We start from the raw sequence: 12,984 nt of genomic DNA on the forward strand, positions 1-12,984 counted from the left end.
TTACAAAATTTGGAAACTTATTTTACCCTTTCCTATTTTTCTTTTCGCAGAGACAGCGAGAGATTCACAATCACTTTTCAGCTGTGGAAAAATGTGAAGCGATTACGTCCCTTTGCTTACAGACATGACCGTTATGATATATTTGACGCCGCGCGGTTGTGACACTTTTCTAAAAATACACCGGAAGTTTGTTGTCCCCCAACAAAGGGGAAAGCCGAGACTAATTATGGAGCCACCATACGCTCAGTCCCAAACCCTACTGCAAGTCGTAAATTGGAAAGCCAGGCAGGGAGATGCCATCTTTGACAGTCTTCTCTATGGCTTCCCAACTTGTTCTAGCACTGCATGCCTCAGCATCATCAACTTTCTCTCCTCCGCGCACACGGCGTGTCTCCTTGTGCTACATATGCACAGAGGAAGTGATCAGCAGTCACGTGACAGTTGGGAACTAAAGGGAAATAACTGCAATCATTTCTGATGATTACTATCAAGCTTCACAACAAGAACTTTTCTGCTCGCAGGAAATATCATGCCACATATTAAACCTGTGGTCTTGGTCATGGTACGGTGACCCAGATTAGTTGTGACGTACATCGTGACGTCGAGTAGAACCTATCGTCATAGATGGGCGAGTCGACCACCACCACAATTTTCCTCTCCAGGCCACCGACGACACTAAACTCTGCTGCCATGACAACGTCCTGCGTCATAGAAGCCAAGTCTGCCACCGCCTTGCTGTCCTCATTGCGCACTATGGTGACGGGAATGTTCACGAGACGTAATCCATCAATGATGCCGCCAGCCGGTGTGATGACGCCAGCAAAAGGATCTTTGATATATGTCACCAGTAGGACATCTTTGAAGAGCAGAGGGTCAGGGCTTGGGACAGAAGTCGTGTCAATGTCGTCAACTTCTGAAAAATAGAATAGAAAGAAAAAGTAATAAGCATTATGAATGTGTTCGACTACGAGACTATGTCGGCCAAACATTTCGTTCATTTGTCTTTTCAAAGGACGAATCCGCTCAATTGTTATATTTGCTTAAGAACGAGACACTGTCCAAAACTAACACGGACAGACACAGTGACTGACGGGCACGCACGTACGTACACACACACACACACAAACACACACACACACACACACATATCAAACACACACACACATATCAAACACAAACACACACACACATATCAAACACACATACACACACACACAAACACACACACACACACATGTATATCAAACACAAACACACACACACACATATCAAACACACAAACACACACACACACACACACACACACACATATCAAACACACACGCACACACACATATCAAACACACACACACACACACATATCAAACACACACACACACACATATATCAAACACACACACACACACACAAACACACACACACACATATCAAACACAAACACACACATATATCAAACACACACACACACACACACCTACACACACGAACACACACACACAGACACACACACACATCAAACACACACACACACATATCAAACACACACACACACACACATATCAAACACACACACACACACACATATCAAACACACACACACACATATCAAACACACACACACACACACACATATAGGCCTATATATATATATCAAACACACACACACACACACACACACACACACATATATCAAACACACACACACACACAAACACACACACACACACACACACACACATCAAACACACACACACACATATCAAACACACACACACACACACATATCAAACACAAACACACACACACATATCAAACACACAAACACACACACATATCAAACACAAACACACACACACACACACACATATCAAACACACAAACACACACATATCAAACACACACACACACACACATATCAAACACACAAACACACACACACACATATCAAACACACACACACATTATCAAACACAAACACACACATACATTTCAAACACACAAACACACACACATATCAAACAAACACACACACGCACACACACCACACACAAACACACACACATATCAAACACACACACACACACACAAACACACACACACACATATCAAACACACACACACACACACACACACACACACACGCAAACTCACACGCAAAGAAAGAAACACAGGCGCGCACACGAACGCATTTCCTTTTGATCACACTTCCCGCTTACCCATTCTCTCTCATGTCTCTGACCCCTATCACCCTCCCCTTTGGCTGCAAGAAAATGCATACAACTACACACCGTTTTGGCCAACGCCAAGTTTGACGAGCTCTTTTGCCACCTGCACACCACACTGCACGCACTCGCCAGGACTGCCCTCTGAGTGACCTTCACCTTGGTGGTACACGTAGCGCACGGGCGGTCCGTCGGCTGGCATTGGAGCGTCGGACACTGTGCGCTCTTGATAGGGACCTTTTGCACAGAATCAAAAAACAAGAAAAAGGTACGTTATTGGAACTTAAAGGCACAGTAAGCCTCCCGTAAACCATCACAGATACGGTCAGGCGTTTACACACAGTACAAACACCCTTTCATTTAAACACTCACCAATTGAGAACATCCTAGGTGCCCACCGTAAAGAGCGAACAATTTTCAAAGAATTTATTTTTGCGTGGTTTGTCTTACCCCTGAGCCATCGTGAACCCGTGTGATCCAAGTTTCCCTTTTTCACAATGTAGTCGTCAGTTAGTCATTTGAATGCGACTCGATGTGAGCTTATCTACAATAGCACGTTTTTATGCACGAAACAAACGGCTGTGGTTCACAAGAACTCTAGCGATGGCTTTTGACTGTTGAGAGGAACGGCGATATGCATAAACCGTCGTCTGCTACGACCCTTGCGTGACCCTGCTTCCGGGCTTTTCTTTTTTCAAACTTTCAAAACTTCAAATTGTACTGATCTTGTCTTGATGAAAAAAAAAATTCTTATGATTAAAGAATGTTTGTGTAACAAGCTGTCAATTTATTATTTAGATTTTAAAAGTTAGGTCTAGCGCAAAAACGCACCACGGTCCAAAAACATTCTGATAATCATCGATCAACGGCTATCGCCAGTATACATCGATATAATGAGACCCGAAGGGAAGTAACTCATTTTTGACAATCTGCAAAATTAATTCTTTAAAAATTGCTCGCTCTTATTACGTAGGGCACCTAGGATGTTCCCGTTTTGGTGAGCGTTCAAATGGAAGGGTGTTTGTACTCAGCTACTGTGTGTAAAAGCCTGACAGTATCTGTGATGGTTTACGGGAGGCTTACTGTCCGGGCGTGATTTCCGGTATTGAATATTCATCAGTAACAGCCGTCCAGCACCAAAACGAGGCGCCATTGTTGTAGAAGACCAAGTCCACGAAAATAAATTCTTTGAACATTTCTCACGCTCGACAGAAAGCAGCCAGGATGTTCCCGTTCGGTGAGCGTTCAAATGGAAGTATGCTTGTACTGTATGTAGACGCTCGGGGAGCTCTGTGATGGTTTACGGTAGGCTTACTGTGCCTTTAATATTTATGACAACAACAAAAAACGTTACGTTCATTGATCTTTGACCAAGCGGTCTTTTAAGCTGGCAGACAAACAAACACATAACACACAAAATAAACTTTTTTTATAAATTGTCCAGAAGCTCGCTCGAAAGACACTAACGAGACAAATTTGTTTTATGACTTTTGCACAGACATATTGTTTAAGACGTAAAGAAAAACCCAGTTCTTTCGGACCTTTCAGAGTAAATAAATTTATTTATTAAGGTGGATCTGCTTCAACATATCTGTCAAACGTCAACCTATTTCAAGTGGAAGGGGGACAAATGTCTTTTGTCTATTGAATAAGTCGCCAGCCGCCCATGCGGAAGGTTGAGCGTTCGAATTTTTCCGGTCAACTTATGTGCAGACATACTAGTGCTTTATTCCCCCTTCTCGTGTAAACGCAAGCTCAAGTCTAGTGTGCATGAAAAAAGATCCTGTAATCCATGTCAGAGTTCGGTGGGATATCAAAAAACAAAAATACCTAGCATGCATCCCCGAAATCGGCGTATGGCTGCCTGAATGGCGGGGTAAAATGGCCATACACGTAAAAACTCACTCGCGCAAAAACATGAGTGGACGTGTGAGTTTCAGCCTATTAAAGGCACAGTGCAGCTCACAGCCTTCGTTTTGCGTTTTTGTTGCAGCTGAGTGCATTTACAGTTCAAAAATCCTCCTATGGTAGTAAAACAAACCCAAAACTACCCAACGACGACATCTGTGAAGCTCGACAGTTTCTTGTTCACGCGAGTGCATAAATTAACCTAGTTATTACGTGGTGTTTGGTCGGAGTTCGATTCAACTGAGTGATTCTGGCCTCCATTTTGTTTTACACAAACTCATGATGACGTCTGACATAGTTTGCTAGTGACGTGTCTTTTTGTGCATGATGTGGTGATCTACCTGATCTAAATTTAGATCCAAAAATAGGTCAAGACCAGCCGGGTCCGAGTACGAAATTAATTCGTAAAAAAATCGCAGTTCTTGACTCTTTGGGTGCAAGTCAATGAAACTTGGTAGTTGTTCTAACGGATAGCTGCCTGAGGTATGACTAAAAGCCCCAGGGGCTCCGTGCACCTAGATTTGACAAGTTCAGTACCTTTAACGCAGAAGAAAAAAAAGTTTGTAATATACTTGTTATTGCAAAGAGAATACAGTGCTGCATGGTACCGTTATTTCAAACCCTGAACCTCATCGCATAACTTTCAAATCTGAGAGCGTTTTCCCTTTCGTTTTCTTCCTCTTCGTTCTTTGGCTGAAACTCCCACATTCACTCATGTTTTTGCACGAGTGGGTTTTTACGTGTATGGCCGTTTTCATCCCGCTATACGTCGATTTCGGGGGGAGCATGCTGGGTATTTTCATGTTTCTACAACCCACCGAACTGTGACAGGGATTACAGGATCTTTTCCGTGCGCACTTGGTCTTGGTCTTACGTGTACACACGAAGGGGGATAAGGCACTAGCAGGTCTGCACATAAGTTGATCTGTGAAATCGGACAATTCTTCATCTTAACCCACCAGGCGCGGCAAGGATTCGAACCCGCGACCTTCCGCATAGGAGGCCGATGTCTTATCCACTAGCCCACTGCGCCTGTCTATTCCTTTCAAATCATGGACAACTCACTGGAGTACTTTTTGAAGACGTTAGTTTTCTGGATTTCTCTCATGACGACGGGCGGAAAGCGTAGAGGTTGGTTGAGGGTGAACAGCTCCAGACACTCTGGTGGTTTGTACTTCCTGCAGTGTGCCGCCCATAGGTGTAGCTTGGGGACTTTCTCGTTCAGATCGTCACAAAGGTGTCTGGAGAAATCACAACATGGAAAGGACAGGATAGTAAAGCTTGAGAACATCCTGCAGTTGACTCTAACTGATGGTGAACAGTATAACGTTGGTACAAAGTTGCTCTATCACTGACAATAGTAAACTTTAGGATATTTGAGAGAATCAATCAATCAATCAATCAATGAGGCTTATATCGCGCATATTCCGTGGGTACAGTTCTAGGCGCTCTGCAGTGATGCCGTGTGAGATGAAATTTTATACGGCCAGTAATTGCAGCCATTTCGGCGCATATTTACCTTTCACGGCTTATTATTCCAAGTCACACGGGTATAGGTAGACAATTATTAACTGTGCCTAAGCAATTTTTGCCAGGAAAGACCCTTTTGTCAATCGTGGGATCTTTAACGTGCACACCCAATGTAGTGTACACGGGGGGGAGTTCGGACACCGAAGAGAGTCTGCACACAAATTGGACTCTGAAATAAATTTTCGCCGAACCTGGGATCGAACTCACGCTGACAGCGGCCAACTGAATACAAATCCAGCGCACTACCGACTGAGCTACATCCCCGCCCAGAATGCAAGTCTATGCATCAACCTTACACATAGAAAAGCGGGTGATTTCACCTTTTTGTAGTAACATTACTGCGTTTGGTGGAATTGCAATTGAAGAGACTACCTCTCGTGAACTTGCAATGAAACAAAATCCAGACTTGAGAACTACACTGACTCTCTTCTTTAATTTGTCTGCACTCGTTTGTTGTGTGAGTGTGATAATTGTACTGTGTACCTTGCACGGTGTCTAAACACACTGTACCACACTTGACTGTTAGAGGACTAAAAGGCTTAAATGAACCCGTCAGGTTTACAGAGCAACAACAACAAACAACAAAACAATAACACTGAACGAGGGGGAAAAACACATAAAAAAAAACCATAACTGTATTCTTTTGACAAACAGCAGACTTACTGCAGTTGTCATAGCAACCTGGCGCAGTACTGACCTTTCTCTGTACCATCCTGCTTCGTCCGCAATAACAAAGAGTCGCCCTTCTTCGTCCACCAGTTTTTGCAGCTCCTCTAAAACCCTGCTTTTGTCCGTCACCAACAGGAGCAGTCTCTTGGCGTCCTCCTCGCCTGCCATCTGTCTCACCTGGTGTTCAATCATGTAGGACGCTGCCTGGGATGCCAAGTGAGCGCTGAGAACGATCACCTGGAACCCGGCCTGGAGCCACTGCAGCGCTTTTAACACGAGGATAATGGTCTTGCCCGTGCCAGGCGGACCGAACAGAAAGACGCGAGGTTCGTCTTGGCGCAAGAGGTTGACTTGGGAAGGGTGCAGAACCAGACGATGAGTGTAGCGCGCGGCTGTTAAGGAGACTGCCTGCCCCTCTGTGTGCAGATGGTAGTGGAGAGACTCACGTGGCTCGTTCACACAGTAAACTGGCACCGTGCTTGCCGGGCCTGCGAACCTGTCAGAACATTGGATTGGATTGGATGGATTGGATTGGATTGGATGGATTGGATAAGATTTACAGTCCAGTGAGGTTACCCTCATGGAAATTCGGGCTGCTTTCTCCCCGGTGAAAGCGAGCTGCCATACATACGGCGCTACCCATATTTTTTTTTTCCTGCATGCGTGTATTCATGTTTCCTGAGACTTAATGCCGTGTGAGATGGAATTTTTTTTCCATTCAGCACGGATTCCAAGATTCAGTTATGCCCATCCCCTGAAAGCGGCGTATGACTGCCTGAATGGCGTGGTATACACGTTAAAAAAAAATTAAACGCTCGTGCAAAAGCATGAGTAAACGTAGGAATTTTGGCCCATGAACGAAGACGAAGAAGAAGAAATGATGCCCCAAATCATCTGGGATTTCTAAAATTCCATGAGCTGGTCAGGGAAACAATCTCACAGGAACAGAGTTCAACTCAGGAAAGTTGACCTCCCAGTGAAGCAACAAAATCAAAACACTGCTCACGGAAAATGAAAACTAAGTATGATCACAATTAAACAAACAATTAAATTCTGCCAACAATAACGTACGCAAGACAACGCTAAAAGTAGTAAACAGAAAACAGCCAAGTGACGTGTTCGCAACATGGAAATATAATAGACGGGCGCTGTGGCGGGGTGGTACGACGTCGGCCTCTTAATCGGAAGGTCGTGAGTTCGAATCCCGGCCGCGGCCGCCTGGTGGGTTAAGTGTGGAGATTTGTACTATCTCCCAGGTCAACTTATGTGCAGACCTGCTAGTGGCTTATCCCCCTTCGTGTGCACACGCAAGCACAAGACCAAGTGCGCACGCAAAAAAAATCCTGTAATTCATGTCAGAGTTCGGTGGGTCATAGAAACACGAAAATACCCAGCATGCTTCCTCCGAAAGCGGCGTATGGCTGCCTAAATGGCGGGGTAAAAACGGTCATACACGTAAAAATCCACTCGTGCAAAAACACGAGTGTACGTGGGAGTTTCAGCCCACAAACGCAGAAGAAGAAGAAGAAACATGGAAATAGCAGGGGTAGAAGAATAAAACAAGGAACTAGGCTGCCAAAGCCCAACACTAAGGGCAGTTCTTAATTCAGCCCGAAGTCGACTTCGCGAAGTCTTTTTACCGAAAACTCAGTGCTAAAGCTCCGTGCGGCCAGCTTCGCGAAGTCTTTTTACCGAAAACTCAGTGCTAAAGCTCCGTGCGGCCAGCTTCGCGAAGCATACTTCGTGTAGTCGACTTCGCCCAATAAAGGACAGGCTTAAAGACGGTCCCTAAAGCCGGTCCTTAATTGGACGAAGTCGACTACGCGTAGCTCACTTCGCGAAGCTACCGGAACTAGACTTCGTCGCAGTCCAAGGGAAGGCACTATGGCGGAAAAGAGAGTTATCTTTTCATGTCTTGGCGTCTCAAATGCGCGTAGTCTCGACCAGCGCGTGGTGTGCTTCTTTCTGAGTACTTTACGTCACAAATTGTACTTTACGTACTTGATGATGACGTAAGTTAATTGTATGTGTTCTATTTCGTTGACTGAGCACGGCCGGGACCAGTTGGCGTGAGCGCTGGGATTTTGAGTTTCATTCGACATGTCAATGCATCGCAGTATGAAATAATACAGGTAGGAGGTTAGTTCTTGTACTTTGGGTCAACCAAAGTCGATAAATGCATTCTTCACTATGGTATTGAGTCTGATTTCGTCGTCCATCTTGAATCGAAAAGCACTCTTCTTACAAAAAAACCAACTTCGTTGCGAGCTACGGCGAAGCTTCGCATGTCAAAACTTGAGAAGCGATGTTGGGGTCAAAGTATCACGCCGTAGCTGCGGGTTTTTGGTATAAAGACTTCGCGAAGCTTCGTGTAGTCGACTACGGGCTCAATTAAGGACGGGCTTTATTGAGCCCGAAGTCGACTTCGTGAAGTCTTTTTACCGAAAACTCAGTGCTAAAGCTTCCTGACACCAGCTTCGTGAAGTATACTTCGCCTAGTCGACTTGGCCCAGTTAAGGACAGGCTTTTACAAGGAAACAAACACAAAACAGCACTAACACAAACCTTGCTACCGTCAGCTTGTACTGTGAGAAGGATTCGTCTGGCCCCGCAGCCAGCAACACACGTTCAAACCATTCTGTTAGTCTGGTCATGATCTCATCTGTGATGTCATACGACGTTTCTCGCTCGGGGACGTCATCGGCTAGGAGACAGAGGTCTTCTGGTTCAAGGCTGTCTTTGTAGGGGTCAAGACATGTTCTCATATCCTGAGGAGGAAACAAAATCTCTTGGGGTTGATATAAGCTTGGCCGGAGAGCATTAGAACATGTGTGTGTGCGGGTGTCTGTGTGTCTGTGTGCGTGTTTGTGTGTGTGCGTGCGTTCGTGTGAACGTGTGCGTGCGTGCGTGTGTGCGCACGTGTGTACGTACGTGCTTGCGTGCGTGCGTAAGGTACAGCACTATCACCAGTCGTGAGCATTATGCATCGGTGCTTGCTTTTGAGAAAAAAAAACCCACCTAAAAGGTCTAGGTTTCTGACAGTTGTGGAAACCCCCTTCAAAATGATGACGAACTAGCTGCTCAAATTAAACTAATTTCTTTTACTATCAACAAACAAATCAATGAACCAAGCAAAAAGTCTAACCTGTTTTAACTGAGGAACCCTGTCGAACACTTCAAACAGCTGTGACTGTTGCAAGTTAGGAAGTAGAAGAGTCTTCCGTACTCGCGGCGGTTGCTGCAAATCTTTGGTCAGGTGTTTCAGCACCTTCTCTTCTTTGTCCAGCTGTTTCAACCCTTTTCGTATCCTCTTTTCCGTCGCCTTCACCTCCTTCTCCGTCAAAGAACGCCCGCGGAACTTGTCCCCGATGGATTTCAACTCTCCCACCAACAGACCGTGAGTGGCATGAATGAGCAGCAGGTCAAATTCCCCACGACTCAGCTGCTCATTATCAAAGTCTGCTGCGCGGGGGAACAGGGAAGCCGCTATGTTGTTCAGCAGCTCGCTCAGGTAGTTGTCAAACCCCAGCTGCGTCAGCACAAAAAAGCGCTGCTGCAAAGCGTCATCCGCAATGGCCCTGACGCAGTCAAGAATTCGCTGCGTTTCTAAGTCATCTTCAGCGTCACTAAGCGCGATGCCCTTCTGGCCTCTCGGTCTGTCTTTGGCGGGCGGGTGGGTGGTGAACACATCTTGTCGCGCTATGGCGTGTGTCTCGTAGTGGAGTCTGTTCATGTGCACGTTGGGTACAAAGTAGACTCGCTGGTTCAGTTCCGGGTACCAGTCGTCTACCCGTTTCAGCCAGTAGTTTTCGTAATCCTTGACTTTCTCCATGTAACTGTGAGCTAAATAACAATTTTTTTTAAATATATTAATAATCTGATACAAATAAAGGGAAGTAGGCGCTCTAAATGTATACGACATGTGTAATAGAGTAAGTGAGAGTTATGCGAAACCCGTCTCCTGGCAGCTGAGAGAATAACAAGCATTGAAACGAACAAGCGACTTTCATCCTCAATATTAATAAATATTCTATATATAAGTATATAGGCTATCAATCCTCAATATGAATAGTAATAGATCAACGGAATGTGGGTGATCAAGGAGTTGGCGTGAATCCGAGACAGTCGATTACCATCTTCGAGTCAGAAAAGTTGAAACCTTTATAATCCTTAAAGGCACACACCAGGACTGGGTTTGTTTGTTTGTTTATTTGTTGCTTAACGTCCAGCCGACTACGCAGAGCCATATCAGGACGAGGAAGGGGGGATGAAGGGGGCCACTTGTCAAGCGATTCCTGTTTACAAATGCACTAACCCATTACTTGTGTCCCAGCAGGCTTTAGTAAAACTAAATTAATACCTACTGGAAGATTACCAGTTTCCAGTATGTTAAAATAGGCTTAACCTATCTACTGCTGGACTTACATCAGAACACTAACAGATTAAACTATACATGAATCGCGAGACAAGCGGCAAGAGAAGAGATTTTTGGAAAAAATACAGGTGAATGAGCAAGAAGGCAGAAAAAAGAAAAGAATTCATGAAGAAAAAGAGAGCATGACAGGAAAGAGGAACCAAAAATCTACCTAACAGCAAACTAGAAAGCTCCTGCGGTTCCAAAAACAGGAGGGGCCTTTAATTTCATAACCGCAGTGCCCCACTGCGGGACCAGGACTGGGTGGCCGAGTGGTAACGCACTTACGCTCGGAAGCGAGAGGTTGCGAGTTCGACCCTGGGTCAAGGAGCTAGCAATTTTTTCCCCCCTTTCCTAACCTAGGTGGTGGGTTCAAGTGCTAGTCTTTCGGATGAGACGAAAAACCGAGGTCCCTTCCTGAACACTACATTGGGGTGTGCACGTTAAAGATCCCACGATTGACAAAAGGGTCTCTCCTGGCAAAATTGTATAGGCATAGATAAAAATGTCCACCAAAATACCCGTGTGACTTGGAATAATAGGCCGTGAAAAGTAGGATATGCGCCGAAATGGCTGCGATCTGCTGGCCGATGTGAATGCGTGATGTATTGTGTAAAAAAAATTCCATCTCACACGGCATAAATAAATCCCTGCGCCTTGAATATGTGCGCGATATAAATTGCATAAAATAAAAATAAAAAATAAAAAAATAAATCCCTGCGCTTAGAACTGTACCCACGGAATACGCGCGATATAAGCCTCATATTGATTGATTGATTGATTGATTGATTGATTGACTCCTAGCGGTGTAAACAGTCCCACTCACCGTCTCTGATCTACACACACACACACAGATACATACACATCAGTATATACACACACACACACATCAGTATATACACACACACACACAGATACACACACATCAGTATATACACACACACACACACAGATACATACACATCAGTATATACACACGCGCGCGCGCACGCACGCACGCACACATGCACACACACACACACACACACACACACACACACATCAGTATATAAGTACACACGCACGCACACACACACACACACACACACACACACACACACACACACTATTTTTTCACACGAAGGGCCACACACTGAGAATGGTGATGGGTCCAATAACTGGAACGCATGGGCCAAGGCTGATCGTTTTGATTGGCTGTGGCCTTGCACACCCCCATGTAGTGCGGGTTCACTTTTTAAATGGATTTTCCCCGAGTACGCAGTACTAGGGTCCAACAGACTTTAATTGTGTGTCTGTGTGTGTGTGTATCTGTCTGTCTGTCTGTCTGTCTCGACTTAACAGCTTATTGCTGGGAAACTACTGGGCGCAGTTCGTTCAAAAGTTGATACACTAACTTGATAATAGGTCCGATTGATCGTATTAAAACTTCATAATGTTACCTGGGACCTAAATGCCAAATAAATCACAAAAACGACTCTTAACGGGGGGAGGTTTGGCGGGAGGAGGCAAAAAGAACAGCCAAGCCAACGACACCAGGCTTTCAGCCAAGCCAGCGACAATACAGGCTTTGCGTGCGTGCGTGCTTTGCGTGCGTGTACCACTGCGCGAGGACTATAGGCATTTGAGTTCACTGGCGAATGATAGAGTTGGTGGCTTGGTGGAAAGCGTTTCCGACTATGGCCAAAGTGATCCGAGTTCGATTCCCGGCATGGGCGGTCTATTTTTTATTTTTTTTTTTTAATTCTTGTTTACTATTGTTTATTATGAACGTTTTAATGTTTTATTTTATTGTAATAATTTTTTTAATTGTGTAAAATAAGTAAATTGTTTTTTTCTTTTTTTTAAATCCAAGTGATCCGGGTTCGATTCCCGGCATGGGCGGTCAATCTATTTATTTATTTTTTAATTCTTGTTTACTATTGTTTATTATGAACGTTTTAATGTTTTATTTTATTGTAATAATTTTTTTAATTGTGTAAAATAAAAAAATTTAAAAAAAAAAATTTAAATTCACGTGCACAAGACACAAATTTTCATACTGGGGGAGCGAGCCAGTCTGAAGAGTACTCGGGTCCAGCGCCAGCGTTTTTTATCTAGTGTGTGTTTTTTTTTTTATTCCTGGGTCAAGGATAGAGGTTTAAGCCTTTTCTTACAACCGGTCCTTAGAGACAGAGAGAGAGGAAGCGTGTGTCATTGATGATAAGAGAGAGAGAGAGAGAGAGAGAGAGAGAGAGAGAGAGA

At 44.6% G+C, this 12,984-nt stretch overlaps 1 protein-coding gene across 2 annotated transcripts in view; it reads right to left on the reverse strand.

Moving 5' to 3' along the window:
• Positions 1-12,984, reverse strand: part of LOC138945730 (uncharacterized) — a 17,730-nt gene that overhangs the window by 885 nt on the left and 3,861 nt on the right. Inside the window, exons 2-7 of one of the 2 annotated variants that reach the window (XM_070317224.1) lie at positions 9,475-10,165; positions 8,895-9,097; positions 6,358-6,825; positions 5,196-5,371; positions 2,289-2,459; positions 1-913 (exon numbers count right to left, since the gene is read on the reverse strand). The exon at positions 1-913 is cut by the window's left edge and continues 885 nt beyond it. In XM_070317224.1, the coding sequence (XP_070173325.1) occupies positions 558-913; positions 2,289-2,459; positions 5,196-5,371; positions 6,358-6,825; positions 8,895-9,097; positions 9,475-10,161 (2,061 nt within the window). In that variant the 5' untranslated portion in view covers positions 10,162-10,165 and the 3' untranslated portion in view covers positions 1-557. Of the gene's footprint in view, positions 914-2,288; positions 2,460-5,195; positions 5,372-6,357; positions 6,826-8,894; positions 9,098-9,474; positions 10,173-12,984 lie in introns of both variants that reach the window. The other variant, XM_070317223.1, reaches the window with a different exon arrangement.

Source organism: Littorina saxatilis, linkage group LG13 (assembly GCF_037325665.1).
Source record: "Littorina saxatilis isolate snail1 linkage group LG13, US_GU_Lsax_2.0, whole genome shotgun sequence".
Classification (NCBI taxonomy): domain Eukaryota; kingdom Metazoa; phylum Mollusca; class Gastropoda; order Littorinimorpha; family Littorinidae; genus Littorina; species Littorina saxatilis.